Source organism: Microdochium trichocladiopsis, assembly GCF_020744255.1.
Source record: "Microdochium trichocladiopsis strain MPI-CAGE-CH-0230 chromosome Unknown B0I36scaffold_9, whole genome shotgun sequence".
Classification (NCBI taxonomy): Eukaryota; Fungi; Ascomycota; class Sordariomycetes; order Xylariales; family Microdochiaceae; genus Microdochium; species Microdochium trichocladiopsis.
This window is the reverse complement of record NW_025763552.1, coordinates 1544706-1561207: the sequence shown is the minus strand read 5'-3', so window position 1 is coordinate 1561207 and position 16502 is coordinate 1544706. Positions and strand designations below refer to the sequence as shown.

The window sequence follows — 16502 nt, the reverse complement described above, 5'->3', positions numbered from 1 at the left end:
CTAAGACTGTCGTGTCATCGCTGGATGTCGTTGAAAGCAGGGTTTTGATTGGCCGCTTCGTCTAATAGCCAATAGCAACCCCTGCTTACAGTGTGTAGTGTTTTTATGTATAAACCCCTATAATGTCATGTAGTGACCTCTATGGTATATTGCAATATTCCCATCTGCCAGCCAGCTTCCTCACTTATATCATCATGCCTTCGCTTCACCTGATGGCCCTCTCCAGTGTTACGCCATTTCCACGACCGGTTTTATATTTTAGCCTTCATCACTAAATTTCCAAGCACACCTTCATCACGTCTCCCACGTTTTACACCAGTCAGAAAATGACGGCTCTGTACAACCTGCCCGGCAGCGCTTTCTTCCTCGTCGTATACGCTGCCGCAGCGCTTCCTCAACTCTATTTCGGTATTCGTTACAAGACGTGGGGATTCCTCGTTGCCATGGTCTCGGGCCTCGTGCTGGAAATAATCGCCTATGTGGCCAGAGTCAGACTACACGATGGTCAAGACGTGTACCGACAGTAAGCTTGCTGCAGTTCCCTCCGAGGTGGCCACGGCCGCGACGGGTACAAGGTCCATCGCATACATCGGAGCTGACCGGGATTGGCCAGGTACATCGTGACCATCACCATCGGGCCTGCCTTCTTCAGCGCCGCCCTGTACCTCAGCCTTGCGCGCATCATCCCTGTCTTCGGCGCCTCCAACTCTCGTCTCCAGCCGCGCACCTACACCATCGTGTTCATCTTGTGTGACTGTGTCGCTCTGGCACTGCAGGCTGCCGGTGGCGGTCTCGTAGCCGGCAGTGATCCGCTGGACCAGGACACGTTTGACGCTGGGCTTGGAGTCCTGCGCGCTGGTCTAGCCTTTCACGTCACCGGTATGCTTGCGTTCGTCCTCCTGGCGTCTGACTACGCCTGGTCAGTATGGAAGAACCAAAGTATCACGTCCAAGGATGTCAGCCGTGATTATCTACAATTACGCTGCACGAAAAGATTTCGTGTCTTCCTCGTCGGTAAGCATTTCGCCTTTTCAGTACAGTGGGCTATTATGCCTCTGGGATATCTGTTGCACTTACTAACCACGGACTCCATTTTCAACTCGCTATTAGTTCTCGCTACATCAACTCTTTGCATATTCATCCGTACCTGCTACCGTCTCGCGGAGCTCAGCATGGGACTGGACAGTGATCTTGCTAATGACGAAGTTGCCTTTCTGGTTTTGGAGGGAGCCATGGTCGCTATTGCCGTCGTCGCTCTTAGCATCTTCCATCCTGGTGTTTCCTTTCAAGGTCTATGGGCCAGGGCGGATTTCCGGCTGACAAACAGAAGACTGCAGCGGGTGGACAGCGACAAGGTCATTAGCGGCGATATTCAACAGGTACCAAATCAGACCCGTGAACACAATGAAGTCCCGTTTCTTAGATCAAGTTTAGAATTCCGATAAGGAGGAATGGACATTTACTTATAGTATCATCTCCTACTAGAAAGGTTCTAACTTTTATGCTCTGCGATTAAACTAATTATTACTTTTACTCTTCACTTGACCTGGTTACTTAATTAATCCAAGTGCAATATCTCGGAAGAGACACGAACGATAACTAGTCGAGAGCACGGCAGCACAGATTTAGTGTTGTACGAGGTCTTACCTACCCTGTCAGGGCATAACCCCACAGCCCGCGATCAGGAGGTTGACCCCGGAGATCGGACCGTGACAAAACTCTCTCAGCCGGCTGTAACGTTTCGACGCGGAAGTGTATTTAACAACGCTGTTACGTAATCCCTGCCTCCAACTTGATTGGTTGGCTTCTTAGTGTAGATGGTTATCACATCGGATTCTGATCTGCTCTAGAGCTTCATATTCCGGTAACTCGAGTTCGAGTCTCGAAGAGGCCTTTTTTCTATACAGCGGTGCTTCTTTTTTCACATTTTTTTGGCCTAGAAGTGTGGTCCATTTGTGAGCCATGGAGTGGGGTTCGTCACGGGGCTGCGGGTCCCATTTACGCAGTTCCTCTTTTTGCCCTTCCGGCCCTGCTCCATGTTCTCCATGGAAGCTAGGCTGTCTTGAGTATCAGTGCAGCTCTCGTGCTTAAGAAGGTGGAGGAACCCATATCGTCGTCAGCCCTGTGGCGAGCCCAAGCTCAGAGACTGTCTGCATGCTCCTATGATATTCAGGCAATCATAACAAGAGGATGACTGAGCAGGACTGTGCGTCAGGATTTAACTCAACGCCATATCAAATCAGGCGAGCCGTATTCTGAAATCGCCGTACAACCTCAGAAGCACATTTTGATCTGGTCGACCAAAAAAGAGAAAGTCTCGAGAGCTGGACGGTAATTACACTACTCAGCCAAGAAGGATGCCTGCTTACCTAAGCTTCTCAACAAATCATATCCCCCTGTCCCCTGATTCGGACCCGGAGCACCGCTGACCGTCCACGACAACCCGAATTCCCATCCAGCAAGACAACCGGAGCCAACTCGATGTCGAGAACCGCTTGCGATCGGTGCTACGACCTCAAGGAGCGCTGCGAGCGCCAGAGTCTGGCGTCCTGCTGCGCCCGCTGCACGAGGCTGGGGCTGGACTGTGCCACCGTCCGGCCCGTCAAGCCTCCGGGCAGGAGACCTGGACAGCTCCACCGACGGCGAAACCATCTCCAGCAGCAAGGCGGAGAATGTGTGAGGCGCACGGCAGAGTCCCATCCCTGGTCCGGAGCATGTGGCAACAGCAAAGCCAAATCTGACAAAGATGTCGAGCTGCTCAGCGCCATCCGGTCTCTGACGGAGCGATGTCACGGGTACCTGTCATTCTCTGAGGCAAGGCAGAGCCTCTGCCGTGACCTTGCCCAGGCTCAGGAGCGGCGAGATGTGGGACGACTGGTCGGCGACATTGTGCTTGCATTTTCCGCCGCCATTGGACACGACGGGCACAATATCGGATACCTGGACGACGAGCACGACACAGACAATGTCATCGGATACATCACGCTTGCTATGCGGTCTCTGATGGCCTTCCACATACGAAACGACTCTGACGCAGCCCTGTATCATACCCTCGGTGGCATGCTCGCCTACTCGATATACTCGACTGTCGGGTTAGGATTCGCTCGCCTGACTCACTTCTGCCTCGCCAGCACAAGCTCTTTCGCACCATGCAGTGAGGACGGCAGCCAGGAAGGACACGTCACAGACATGAGCGTGGCTGCAACGGGACAGAGCTTCCTCGTCATGCTCGAGATTATGGACTGCCTGATCAACAGGACGCAGCCCACGCCTCTGCGTGTTCCTCGATCACCATCTCCATCAGCAACTCCATCCTCAAAGCCCGCCCTTGCTGTCCTAGACTCCCACCTGGGTCTCTGCGTCCCACTATTACCATACTATCATGATCTTTGTGTAATCAACAACTCTCTCCTGCATACACAAGACGAAGATCACGTCAGAGCCTTGCACGACCGCCTCACCGAAATCCACCGTTCTGTAGAGTCGTGGCAACCGCCAAGCCTCGCGCAGCTACTCGACCACCCGCAGCATCCAAAACATTCCGCACTGTCCACGGTCCAGGTGATCCACCTACTATCCCAAGCAAGGCTCTACCGCCTGGGGGTGATGCTCATGGCGCACCGCCTCCGCCACCCCTTTGGCGACACGCACCATGACCACATCGCGGGTATCTGGTCTCGCGAGATCATGACGGAGCTCGAGAGCGCGTACACCGCGACACAGCAGCCCCTGCGCTTCGTCACGCTGCCGTTCATCATTGCAGCCGTCGAAGCGACGGGTGTCGACTGTCATCACCAATCTGGCCCTAACTGTGCACAGGGCAAACAAAGTTCGCCGCGGGAGAGGACTCTGCGCGCTCTCGACGAGCATGTGGACCGGTACGCGCCGGCTTTGAAGACCGCCATTAAGCAGTTCCTCAGCAAGATATGGCAGGAGCGGGACGCAGATCCGGGGCTGCGGTGGTTTGACTCGGTGCACAAGCCTTGTCCGGTGGTGGACTCGATTTATGCGGACTTGTGCGTGCCAGTGGCTGTTACTAACTGAGCTGCCATGGGCAAGACCGTTTCCCGGCAGTGTAAATCTCTGGGAAATCGCAGTGCGTAGATTGAGACAGTACAGCCAGACGACAGCCCTTTTGTATATCTGCGCTGGGACGATGTTGTATGGCCTGGGCGACCAGTTGGTGTAGCCATGTCTATGCATGCAAGGCTAGCCTGAACAGTCTCCATCAGACTGCCCGGGGCCTCATTGCTCGTCTGGTGTGTTCCGGCAATCAACCACTGTTCTCCAACCTGCAGTGGCCATGCGCCATAAGCACCGCCAAGGCCGGGTACAGGGGCCGGGGTATGCCTTGCACAGCCCGCCCTGTGCCAGGATGCCTGCAGGTCAGCCCAAAATGAGTACAAGAACCACCTCAAGCAGAGGCGCGTGCGCTCCACCCTCACACGAACCCCATCCTTTTCTCTTTCACGTCACAATAAACGATGCGGCCGCCGATCGCTCAACTCGACCCGTCCCTCGCCCAGATTCGCATCCTGCAGATCGAACCAGAAGACCACCACGGCGCGATTGACACTCAACTGAGGTGCCAACGGCGCGTGGTGTCCCTCGACGACAAGCCCGCCTTCGCAGCCCTTTCGTACGTCTGGGGCGACCAGAAAAGCCACAAGTCCATCCTTGTCGACGGCGAGCCTACGCCTGTCACGGATAATCTTTACGATGCCCTTCTATGGTACCGCTCCTGGAAGCCGGACGTGCCAATTTGGGCCGACGCCATCTGCATCAATCAGGGAGATGTGGCGGAGAAGAATCATCAGGTCGGCATGATGGCCCGCGTGTACGAGCAAGCAGTCTGTGTCGTCTGCTGGCTAGGGCCTTCGACACCGCGTATTGATGCATACCTCGATCGCGGGGTCAGGCTGTGTGCCCAGGTTGACCGCTCTCCTCTGGATAAGCGGTTGCGAGAGAGACTAGCATGGGCGCTGTTCCGGTGCAAGTCATGGCTCACCATGAAGTCCAGTCTAGAGCAGGCCCGGCAGGTCCTAGAGCTTGTCCTTGGCCAGGTGGAGTTCTTTCAACTGGCCTACTTCCAGCGCATGTGGACGTTCCAGGAAGAGCTGCTCTCACCCACATCCAGGGTCGTCTATGTGCTCGGCAGCAACGTCATTCGCCAATACGATCCACGAGAACCAAGGAAACTGAGGATTCCTATATTTGTAGGGAACAAGATGAACAGTATCAATCCTCGAAACCCAAATCTAGATGAAGTCGGGAAGCGAGTCGTCACACTGCTAGAGGACCCAAACTTCCTGCGGAGGGACATTGTAATGGCCAAGATCACCGAAGGGATCGCAACCTCCAGGCGTCTCAATGTCACAGATCGCTTCGAGCTCCTGGTGCTGCTGAGTCTGACCCTCTCACGCAAATGCAAGGACCCCAGGGACAAACTCTTTGCTGTCATGGGCCTCTTGGCTCCTGTCGAGACTGTCCTCGTCGGGGGCCAGATTGCAACGCAAGACTCATGGGGCGCTCTCAGTTTTGAGGAACAAGATGAGCTTCTGACAGCTGCACGGGAACGATACCTTGCGGTAGATTACAGCAAAGACGTCAAGCTAGTCGTGCTGGATGCACTTTACTATATTCACCACTATGAGAGCGACACTACCATCCTGTCCAGACTTATCTCACGGTACCCGCCCACTGGTCCCTGGACGGCGGCAATTCCGCCGGACGATCCGCGTTATGAAGCTGGAACCTTGGCGCCCCAAGCCTTGCCGTCTTGGCTACCAAATACCTCGAAGCCCCTCCGTTCCACGATATTTCCTTCTATCGACCTTTCCAAGGACGAGACCTCGAGTGTTGGGCACGTGAAATGGACCAAGACCCACTGCGAGGGCCGAACACGGGACATGCTTCGGTTCCGCGTCAAATTCCTGGGCGAGGTGATAATGCTCAGCGCATTCCCTAGCACCACATCGAGCATCGTGGACATGGTGATTTCGCTGCTCGAGGAGGCCAGTGAGGCAGAAAATGCTGCTCGCGACGCGAAACGGGCCACGCGATCCTTGCATGATCGAAAATTGCAACCGCACCATGGCGGATATAACTTCGCCAGCTTGGTCGAGCACATTTCGCCGACACGTTTCCTCGCAAGCCGCCTGGATTACTTCTTCAGGTCGGCCGGGGATTCCAGCTGGAGCCATGACACGCCAAGGTGGACCGACGACTGGTATGCGCTTCGGCGTCCACTGCAGCCGGCACCGCCAGACCGCGCTCCCGCACAACCACCGCCGCCAGCATCACCACCCCTCGATGAAGAACGCGGTCCGGAACCGACCAACGAGGCCCCATCGCGGGCCAGAGCCGAGACACTGCACGGCCTGGCTGTTTTCGTGCTGGACACGGGACGGTTTGGCGTGTGCGCAAACACCGTCAGAGTTGGAGACCGGGTCGCGCTGTCAATGGCGTGGGAGACTTGCCTGGTCTTGAGGGCCATGGACACGGCTGTCTTCCAGGGCTACCAAGTCGTCGACTACACTACTGTTGAAGGCATTGGAGGCTGGGTTGACAAAACATACGTTGAGGAAGTGAAAAAAATGCGGGTGGAAGAGGTTAATGTGTTGTAACGCGACTAGATGCCAATGTGCTTTGTTTTGGGGGAACCGCATGTGTATGTGTGGTTGAAAAGTGGCCGATTTATGAGAACTGTACTCAGTGCCTCGACTTTGAGCGCCTTCCTTCATTTATCCAGCCTTTACGTGACCATGACATCGATTCTCGAAATCCTCACTATGTATAAAGTGCTCCTCCGAAACGTCCTGAAAGGGCACACCAAGGGCACAATGAGAACATCACTTTTTGTAAATCTCAGTTGATAATCGCGGTGAACTTCAAATTGAGTGTCTGCAAATATACGAGAGAGAGTGTCTGATAAATGAACACCAGGCTCGAGGCGAGTAAGCACACATCCGAAAGCCTGTCCGATCTGCCGGTGCTACATCGGAAACTCAGATCCACTGCGTGCCGCCATTGTGCGAGGTGAAAGTGCCGCCCCAGCCATCCTCAACAGAGGCGGCCGCGGCAATGCGGAAAATGTCGCTCGCAGGACCAGCGGGGGGCGCGGGACCCGTGAAATGAGGCGCATACGTAGCAAACTTGGCAAACATGGCCGGTCCGTACTTTTTGGCGTCCTCGTCCGCTATCACATGAAGCGGGTTAGCATATGCCACCAGCAACAGAGACACAGTTCTGTACGGACGCACACATCGATCGATCGTGTGTTGCCAGTAGCGATGGGACCAGGGAGGAAACACAAAAGAAAAAACATGAGCTCACGTTCTTCCAACACGGCATCGTTCAGGAGAACTCCAGGGCACATCGCCATAAAAAGCACGCCCTCGCTCTTGCCGTAGCTTGCGTGGTACTTGGCAACGACCATGTTGAGCGCGGCCTTGCTGGCCGAGTATGCCATCGCCTCGCTGACGTCGTACTTCTGTGCAAGCATCACGTCCGCATGGGCCGAGGAGATTGTAATGACCTTCTTTATCTCGCTCTTGCGGAGAAAAGGGAGGTAGAGATTAAAGAGGTGGATGTTGGCAATCACATTGACGGCCATTTGAGAGTTGAAATCCTCTGTGACGCGTGCTGGCTCCTTGGCCCTGTCAACGATGCAGTCTGCGGTCAGTTTTGCGGTTGCGGAACGGGAGACGACATGTTGGATCGGGACAGGAAAAGTGACACGAGATGACAGCCAGGACTTACTGCAGCTCAAATGGCTTAAACGTGAACCACTTGGACCCCATGCCGGCGTTGGCCATCAGATAGTCGAGTGGGCCGCCGTTCAGGATCTGCGAGACGGGCTCCACGGATGCCTATACCAGTATCTATCAGCACTAAAGTCCACGACTTGTACGTGGTGCACAGCGGCCTGTGACGACTCTTTGAGCGTTGATTGTAATCGGATTGACTTACGGCGAGGGACTCATAATCCGCAAGCTCACACTCTACCACATGAACATTCGTGCGGTCGGATAGTTCCTTGGCAATTCTGCCCGCCATCTTGGTCTTGTTGCGCACCAGGCCAATGACGATGTTCTCGGGCTCAGCCGAGGCTTGGCGGACCATCTCGAACTAGAGCGCCCGAGTTCAATATCATCAGCGGAGGGTCTCGAGTGGACGAAGAGAACCGCATGGAGTAATACGTACACCGAGACTGCCAGAGGCACCTGTGATAAGATAGGACGGCATTTTGAAGGCACTTTATTCAAGCTTCGAATTGATTGAGTTTTGGTCGTACGGTTGTTGTGTTGACTGTTGCTGTGTTGGTTGTTGTTGTAGTTATAGTGTGTGTGGTGGTGAGATATTGTCTTTGTTGTCAGGCCTGTGCAAAGTACTTATAAGAGTTGCTTCTCATGCGAAGACCTCTTCGCTCCATTTCTGAATAATCGTCAGTGCTTCCACCCATCTCTTCGATGTTCCCTTGATTGTCAATACGGAGCAAGCTGCAGTGAAGGCATTGAGACTGGTCGTCGGCTGTTTCGAATAGTCACACCGGATCCACCAGTATCCCATCTGAGATAAGCATGATAGTTCCACAAGGGTATTGCCCGCCCGGAGCAGACCCACCGCTCCGGCAAGTATTTGCGAGCACCCGACAGCGTCCCATTGGTGCGTGACCCCTGGAGGATGCCCACTGCTGTCAGCATACCTGCTTACCTAGGGTCCTCGGGGTATTCTGGCAATTTCACGGATCCACACACGTAGCTCGCAGATTGTTGCCCAGCATAAGATAAGTCTCGCTCATCGTCTTCGCTGACTTGTCTTCTCCTCACCTCCTGAGACGTAGCATCGACTTCTGCAAGTGCCTCATTCACACAGCTGACCACGCCAGCCCGCCCGCCTCAGCAATACAAGGTCGTCCACCTCACACACGGCTGCTGCACCACTGCCGATAACAATTTGACCCGGGCAACGATCATTGGCACATGATGGCCCCACAAGTCGCTCGGGGATGTTGGACCTGCAAAGGGCGCAAGGTCCGCTGCGACCGCAGCCTCCCGCACTGCAAGACATGTGCAAAGTCGAACCGCGAGTGCCAGGGCTACGGCGTGCGCCTGTCATGGCCGCGGGAGCACGACCCGAAGCGATCTCTCCTGGGGCCTGCCCCTCTCCCTTCTCGATTGCGCCTGGCCGACGTGGACGACAGCAGCAGCAGCGATGATGACAACCAGAGCGCCGGCTCCCGGCCCCGGCCCCCGAGGGCATACTACTTCGTGCAGGCGGGCTCGGGGGCTATCGAGGTGTACCGCGACATGCTCGACTCGAGGCAGGACCTCCAGAGCTGGCATGGTAGAGTCTAGCCTTCCCCATTCCCCACAACGCTACTTTGTGGCTTGCTAATGTGTTGTCCTGTCCTGCCCAACAGCATACGCGCAGCTGGTACGGCCAATGATGGGCTCGCCGCATACCTTGAACTGGAGCACGCTGAACATGGGAGAGGCCGGAAAGTCTCTTATGCAATACTGTGCGTGGCTTGACCTCTTTACCCTAATAACCGCATGGCTACCACGTCGGGCCCCTGCTAATTCGGCTGTCTGCCACGTAGTCTACAACATCGCGTACACGAGCATACCGACATTCAGCGCCTACTCGACATCGGTACGAGGCCTGCTCGTGCGCATGGCCTTCAGCAGTGACAGCCTGCCGGCACAAGCACTGCGTCATGGCATGCTGGCCCTCGCCAGTGTGCATCGCCGAGATCATACGGCCGTCATCACGGGGCACGAGCGCGCTGCACTGCGCGCCTTGGCCGCTTCGGTGGCCGACGTCCACGGAAACCCCGCCGAGGCAGCGCGGCATATAGCTGCTGTCATGCTCCTGTCCACTCTATACGTAAGATCTAAACTGTGTGACCTTTGAAGAAGAAGAAAACACATTGTTGTCCAGGTCGTGGCAGCTAATCAATCTTGGTGACGACGATAGTTCCACGGGTGCTGGTCGACGGGCAATGAGTGGATCGCCTACCTGCGCGGCGCGCGCGAGCTGATTGAGAAGTGCCAGTTTGACGCCATGGTCTGCGACAGTGACGACATCTCGGAGCTCATGGACTGGGTGTATCATCATGATGTCTTCTCGCGCTACACCAGCCACCACTGGCGCCGGGCCGAGGGCAACCCCCACCGCCGCCTTGACCAAGTGCCAGAGTACCAGATCTTTGTCAGTACAGCCCTGTTCATCATCCAGCCCGCCTTGGTCCCCGATTACGCTGCTGACTTGAGTCCCTTCAGAACCATCCATTACAATCGGCCAGGCAGGGTCGAAATCTCCTGGGGTCGTTCCACGAGGTCTTTGACTTTATGCTCGATGAACCCGCGGCTCTGGGAAGCCCTGAGAGCCTTGACGCCGCCGGCTGTGATGCAGAGATGGCCCGGCTGGTCCGCCTACAGGAGCGTCTGCGAGACCTCCGCTACGTGGCGCCACCGCCCCGGCAACGCCCAGCCGAGCGCTTTTTGGAATTGGGCGCCGAAGAGGCAGAGGCCGCCCGGCAGGACGACGCCGACACACCTGCTGTGTTTGAGCTGTACCGGCTCTCCGCACTCGTGGCTCTGGCCCGCGTGGGCGAGTCGCGCTTCGGGCAGCAGACCGATGTTGACAGCCTGCTGGAACAGGCAGTCGAGGTTATGAAGGGACTCGAGACGTGCCAGCGGCAGTTCCCGTTGCTCGTGCTGGGGAGCCAGGTGGTGACGGACGAGCATCGGCGCGTTGTGATGGACCTGCTGACACGAAGCGTGGCGAGCGAGACTGGCCGCAAGATGATGTGCCTACAGAGTTCCGTCAAGTTCTCGTGGGTGCAGATGGACCTGCACGCCGACCAGAACATGGTGTTTGAGTTGGGAGTGCTCATGAGGACCTTGTGCGGCAACTGCTTGTCGGTGCCGAGTCTGGCCTGAGCGTCCAGGTTGACCCCTGTTGCCTTAAGGGGAAAGGCAAGCCCGCCGGAACTTTGACCGGAGCTTTTCTCCTCGTGCTCATTGGATGCATTGGATGCCCCGTTGCTTTACGCTCCTGATCTACGCAGCGGGTCATCCTCTGGTCGCGCAGGTGGGACCGGAGCCGGAGGGTTGTCATCCATCCAAAAGATGGCGCTAATGCCGACTTGTTCTTGGTCAGACATGGAAAGGAGCGTTCACAAAACAATCCCGCTCGTTCCTCTGTATATAAACTCGCTCTGGCAACAGCTCTTCTTCCTCTTGCGATCAATTCCTACAATGTCATGTTGATCCTGATCAAAAACTATCTCGAGCATACGAAAGCGCTCTGTCATCACCCCAGCGTACGCAGCCATGGCCGCCCCACGCGAAAATTACATCACCATCGCGGCCCAGAAGCAGGCCCAGAGATGGAACGCCATACCCGCCGAGTGGCGACTCCCAGCTGAGCTTCTGCCGAAGCCAGGTACCACCAATGTCATGGATGTGCCGCTCACCTGTGGCATCCTCGACAAGACGGACATCGCAATCACATCCGGCTTTGATGCTACCGGGCTGGTCGAAGAACTACGGGCAAAGAGGCTTACGGTTGAGCAAGTCACGATTGCTTTCTGCAAGACAGCGGCGATTGCGCAACAGCTGGTCAGTCCCACTACCCCAGACATCATCACTTGGGCACAGCCAGGAGTGAACCGCTAACACCGTTTACCCCGCCAGACAAATTGCCTGACCGAGATATTCTTTGACGTAGCCATCGCCCGTGCCAAACACCTCGACGAGACTTACTCAGCCACGCCTTCCAACGCCCTGCCCCCTCTCTTCGGCCTCCCCATCTCCCTCAAAGACTCCTTCGCCGTCCGGGGCCACGACACCTCCACCGGCCTGGCCTGCTTCGCCAACCAGCCCGCCACCGAGCACAGCAGCCTCGCCCGACTGCTCCTTGACCTCGGCGCCGTGCTCTACTGCAAGACCAACCTCCCGCAGACCATCCTGACGGGCGACTCGGACAACAACCTCTTTGGCCGCACGCTGAACCCGCGCAACACCAGCTTCACCGCAGGGGGGAGCACGGGGGGCGAGGGCGCGCTGCTCGCGCTCCGAGGCAGCGTGCTCGGCGTGGGCACCGACCTTGGCGGGTCGATCCGCGTACCGTCCGTGTGCAACGGTCTGTACGGCCTCCGGCCTAGTGTCGGCCTCGTCCCGCACACTGGCGTGCGGGACCTGAACCCGCCTGGCACGAAGGATTTGCTGTCGAGCGCGGGGCCGATGGCGACGTCGTTGCGGGATATTGAGATGTTCATGAGGGTCATTATGCAGGCGGAAGCGTGGCGGTATGATCCTGCTGCGGTGGGCGTGCCCTGGGTGGGTGGGAATGCGGTCGAGGCCGTGGCGGAGAAGACGAAGAAGGTCAGGATTGGCGTGATGTTGGAGGATGGAGTCTTTACGCCTGCGCCGCCTGTGAGGCGCGGACTTCGAATGGTCATGGACAAGCTCGCCGGTCATACTGATCGGATCGAGCTTGTGCCTATCGAACTGCCTGATGTACAAACCATCTACTCCGAGTTTGTCAGGTATCTTGTCATGTGTGGCGGCCAGGTAAGCGCAACGCCTCTGAACCATTTTCGGGAGCTAAAGCCAGTTCTAACCTGGCATATCTCACAGCACTACCTCGGTCTCTTTGCCCAGACCGGTGAGCCGCCGGTACCGTCTGTCAAGAACGCCAACATTGACTCGATCCCTGCCATGAACGACCTGCATACGCTGCGGGAGTTGAACGCTCGTCGTGAAGTTATTGCCCAAAAATATCACGCTCTGTTCGTGGACAGCAAGCTCGACGCGATCCTGATGCCTCCCGCGCCCCATACTGCCATCCCGCACGACACCTGGAATAGGCCTGCGTACACCTGCCTTTGGAATTACATGGACTACCCGGCGCTTGTAGTGCCCGTGGACAAGGTGCGGGAAGGTGAGGATGAGGCCGATGACTTGAGCCATGCCAAGTACGGCAAGCATGACGAGGATGTCTACAAGTTGTGTAAGTCACCCCCGAAGCGCAAGATTAGGTTGTATGGTGTTTCTGTGAAATTACTAATAGTTTCATAATTGGATTGCTGAAACAGATACTGGTCCGAAGGAGTACCGGGACCTTCCGATATGTGTCCAGCTCGTAGGCTATCGACAACGGGACGATGCGTTGCTGAAGGTGGCCGGGGTGGTGGATGACATTGTCCACAAGCGCGAGTAGATTTTGGTTGAGGGGGCTGGTACCGAAGTATGCGGGCTATCACTGGTATAGAGCTCCAGCGATGCTCTCGTTGTCGTCCAAACACTCGAAATCGAGTTTGTGAACCCTGGAACCTGATTGAGCCACGGGCAGGCTCCGCTGAGGGGGCAGGGATTAGAAGCTAGGTCCAGGTATCATGTGGAGCCTATTTAGTGGTTCGCATTGTGTGCTGGCGGCTCGACTCGACGGATGCCTGGCGGGATTGCCAACGACCAACACTGGCGACCAACACTGGTTTGACTGCGTCTGTGCTCAATGTTCTATATATTATTGTGTGAGCCTGATGTATCCACATACCTGGCCAGACTTTTCTACTCCCTCTTGTGCTTTAGACGCCGACACAATGGCGATGGCAAACACACAACCGCCGCCTGCCGCCTCTTGGGCCTCTCTCCCACTCGAACTCATCGAGCTCGTTGTTGGCAGGCTATCAATTTACGACACCTTGGTCCTCTCAGGCACCAGCAGAAGCCACCGCAAGCTGCTGCTCCCAGTCGTTGCGCGCGAGGCTGTCAGCAAATACCCCCATTTCCTTTTCTGGGCCTGCTCGCTTGGCTGCGTCGGCCTCGTCGATCTGTTGCTATCGTCTGGGGCGGACCCAAACACGTGCTTCGAGATAGACGAAGAGGAGATACTCGCCGTTCCCCCACACCCTTCTCGCACGCCCGACTGTTCCCCCCGCGACCTGCTGGACCGGGTCTACCGACATGGGAAATGGGACACATTCGAGGATCCTTCTCGCTCGGGGAACTTACCCAGATACGTAACGACGGAACCACGCGACCCCTGGGACCGTGGCCTTACTGAATTGGAGTGCCCGATGCGGTGGTGGTTCCCGCTGCACGCCGCAGCTCATTATGGCCAAACGGATGTTGTCCGGCTGCTTGTAGAGCGCGGGGCCTCTCTCAACACGTCTTCAGCCAACCTGTGCTTCTGCGTGTCCGCATCCAGCCTGGGTTCTAGCTACCCGCGGTCGGCCGGCTATGAACGATGGTACATATCTGGCCGCTGGACGCCTCTGCACCACGCGCTGTGTGCAGGGCACCAAGAGACGGCGCTGGTGCTCCTTGAGCTCGGAGCCACCATGGACAGCCCCTGGCTTTCCGCAAGGTCGGCCATGGAGAGTGCCGTCATCTATGGATGCACCCGGGTCGTCCACTATCTGCACCACAAGCACGCCGGCGAGCTGGCCCCCATCCCAGACGGATGCAGTTCGGTCGCCCGCTTTGTGCTTGAACACCACGCTGGCGAGGTCGCCTCCCTCACACGCCCTAGGGAGATGTTGAGCCTCACGGCGTTGGGGTATCACATCCTTGGGGTCGAGGCTCCAGATCTGACTTCCTTGCTCTTGGAGCAAGGCTGCTCGGGTGACGACGGGACCACCTTCGCCGGCACCCAACCGGCCCTCGAACTAGCGTGCATGACGGGCCGCTTCGACATCGCCATCGAGCTTGCTCGGCGGTCCCGGCTCATCAACGCGAGTGGAAGCTACAGGGAAAATACGACTCCTCCCCGTTTGGGAGGTCGTGCCGGGCCATCGAGCGCGCATGCCTCTCCTTGAAGCTCTATTCCCTTCCGCGCTATTGGGCGCATGGGGGGGAGATCACCATAGACCCGACGTGGGAAGCACGTCGGCCAGAACTATTGAGAACGTTGCTAGACAACGGAGCCGACGTACACCCACTCCCAACCTTGAAACGCTCTCCTATGGTGGTTGCCGCCGCCTCATTGTGCCTGCAGACGCTGGCGATCCTTGTTGACGCTGGAGCCAGCGTGAACCAAGAAGACAGCGAGGGCCGGTTCCCTCTGGCGTCTGCGGTGGCCGAGTGGCCAAGTGAATGGATTCTACCACAGTTCAAACAAGACTTCGCTGAACGAGAACCGCTGCCAACAATCAAGCTGCTGCTCGAGCACGGGGCCATTGCTGACCAGAGGAGCTCAGTCACGAGGCGGACCGCTCTGTGGGAAGCATGCCGGAATGGAAGCCTCTCCGTCGCGGTGACCATACCCTGCATCGACGAGCTCATCCAGCACGGCGCCACCGTCGATGTGAGCGATCATTCGGAGACCTCGGCCATGCTCGCGGCGCTCAACAGCGGCCGCGCAGACATCTGTCGCCACCTCAATTGCTCGAGGCGCGGATATCGAGACTGCTCTCCCGGACGTCGTTGGTGTCTGGCGGGCATTGGTCTCGACGACGTGCGCCCAAGATGCCCCCCGGGGAGACAAGGAGGCGTTTGCGGCGGCGTACGCGCAAGCTCAGGCCGCTGTCATTTTCCTGCTCGACGTCGGCCGCGAGAAGCTCCTGTCCAGCCCAGATTTATTCTGGGAAGCGACAAAACATCCAGACTGGCCATTTGCTATTGGTCTCCTCGGCGCGGGCCCTCCTGATATCCACTGGTCGCCGCCCCTTGCGGAACGCGAAGAGCAGCTGGTCGAGGGAACATGCTTGCACAACCTCATCAAGGGAAAGAGTTACTTCCACGCTCCAAAAAGGCATGCAGAAGCCCTGCTAGAACAGCTGATCCAGCTAGGGATCGACATCAACAAGGGGAACCCTTTAGGCCTTGCCCTGGGCCACGGCAGATCGAACCTGGCGCTGCGTCTGCTTGAGGCTGGTGCGGCAAGTCGGCCCGGCGTAGACAGGAACGTGCTCATCGAAGCCTTAAAGGAGAATATTCATGGAACTCGCGAAGATCTCTACCATCGAACTGTGTGGGACGAGGTGGAGGCGAATCGCCAGACATGAGAATTCCTTCGTAGATTAGTTCGATTGGGCCCTTGTCAGGGGGTGAGTGACTGTTTCTCTGATCGGGGCCAAAACAACTACCACGACTACAGCAAGTGTGCCGCGTTCTAGTTCCAGCGGTATCCGGCGAAGTAAATATATGTAAAACTATGTACGGGAAAACATGGGGATGGTTTCAAGACTCTAATGCTACTCTGTAGACAAAACCCTGATTAGAGAAGGCCGCACGGCCCTAGTACAATACTTCGCCTAGTTACCCCGACAAGTAAAACAAGGTCCTGCCTAGAAAGGATGATTGCATGCATAGCCATCACTGAACCTGCGTCTAGTCGATTATGAATGGGTGGGACATCATCGGCATTCTTTGTGCTTAGGGACGAGAGGTGGGCCCCGGCCGTGATTGGCATTCACATTGATTTTTACGCCTCGACTCTGGTAATATGCCGGAGCTTGGGGCCCTGCTTTGACCAACCACAGCATG

At 56.7% G+C, this 16502-nt stretch overlaps 7 protein-coding genes and 1 non-coding gene across 8 annotated transcripts; 7 read left to right on the top strand and 1 right to left on the bottom strand.

The window, feature by feature from the left end:
- Window positions 1-326: 326 nt before the first annotated feature.
- On the top strand, window positions 327-1445 carry B0I36DRAFT_250031 (RTA1 like protein-domain-containing protein; the record flags this gene model as incomplete). The annotated part of the gene is made up of 3 exons (XM_046150521.1): window positions 327-523; window positions 614-1014; window positions 1111-1445. 3 exons carry the CDS (start codon window positions 327-329, stop codon window positions 1443-1445), a joined length of 933 nt encoding a protein of 310 aa, XP_046008415.1.
- Window positions 1446-1802: 357 nt separating this feature from the next.
- On the top strand, window positions 1803-1894 carry B0I36DRAFT_t154. The gene has a single exon. It is a non-coding gene; the product is annotated as a tRNA-Gln (tRNA).
- Window positions 1895-2737: 843 nt separating this feature from the next.
- Window positions 2738-4070, top strand: B0I36DRAFT_332147 (uncharacterized protein; the record flags this gene model as incomplete). Its single annotated transcript, XM_046155070.1, has 1 exon — window positions 2738-4070. A coding segment is annotated over exon 1 (1049 nt), but the record flags the coding sequence as incomplete, so codon positions are not given.
- Window positions 4071-4471: 401 nt separating this feature from the next.
- B0I36DRAFT_332146 (heterokaryon incompatibility protein-domain-containing protein) lies at window positions 4472-6851 on the top strand. Its single transcript, XM_046155069.1, has one exon. It carries the CDS (start codon window positions 4485-4487, stop codon window positions 6624-6626), a length of 2142 nt encoding a protein of 713 aa, XP_046008413.1. The 5' UTR covers window positions 4472-4484; the 3' UTR covers window positions 6627-6851.
- A 156-nt stretch (window positions 6852-7007) lies between these two features.
- On the bottom strand, window positions 7008-8247 carry B0I36DRAFT_251351 (uncharacterized protein; the record flags this gene model as incomplete). Its single annotated transcript, XM_046150609.1, has 5 exons — window positions 7008-7198; window positions 7336-7658; window positions 7762-7871; window positions 7972-8130; window positions 8206-8247. 5 exons carry the CDS (start codon window positions 8245-8247, stop codon window positions 7008-7010), a joined length of 825 nt encoding a protein of 274 aa, XP_046008412.1.
- A 740-nt stretch (window positions 8248-8987) lies between these two features.
- B0I36DRAFT_366768 (fungal-specific transcription factor domain-containing protein) lies at window positions 8988-10949 on the top strand (the record flags this gene model as incomplete). Its single annotated transcript, XM_046159355.1, has 5 exons — window positions 8988-9348; window positions 9425-9523; window positions 9605-9891; window positions 9982-10215; window positions 10287-10949. The coding sequence occupies 5 exons, from the start codon at window positions 8988-8990 to the stop codon at window positions 10947-10949; spliced, it is 1644 nt and encodes a 547-aa protein (XP_046008411.1).
- Window positions 10950-11146: 197 nt separating this feature from the next.
- B0I36DRAFT_416658 (amidase) lies at window positions 11147-13276 on the top strand. The gene is made up of 4 exons (XM_046162080.1): window positions 11147-11630; window positions 11706-12584; window positions 12651-13023; window positions 13109-13276. The coding sequence occupies exons 1-4, from the start codon at window positions 11343-11345 to the stop codon at window positions 13231-13233; spliced, it is 1665 nt and encodes a 554-aa protein (XP_046008410.1). The 5' UTR covers window positions 11147-11342; the 3' UTR covers window positions 13234-13276.
- A 339-nt stretch (window positions 13277-13615) lies between these two features.
- Window positions 13616-16021, top strand: B0I36DRAFT_366766 (ankyrin repeat-containing domain protein; the record flags this gene model as incomplete). Its single annotated transcript, XM_046159354.1, has 3 exons — window positions 13616-14786; window positions 14933-15321; window positions 15380-16021. 3 exons carry the CDS (start codon window positions 13616-13618, stop codon window positions 16019-16021), a joined length of 2202 nt encoding a protein of 733 aa, XP_046008409.1.
- Between the last annotated feature and the right edge of the window lie 481 nt (window positions 16022-16502).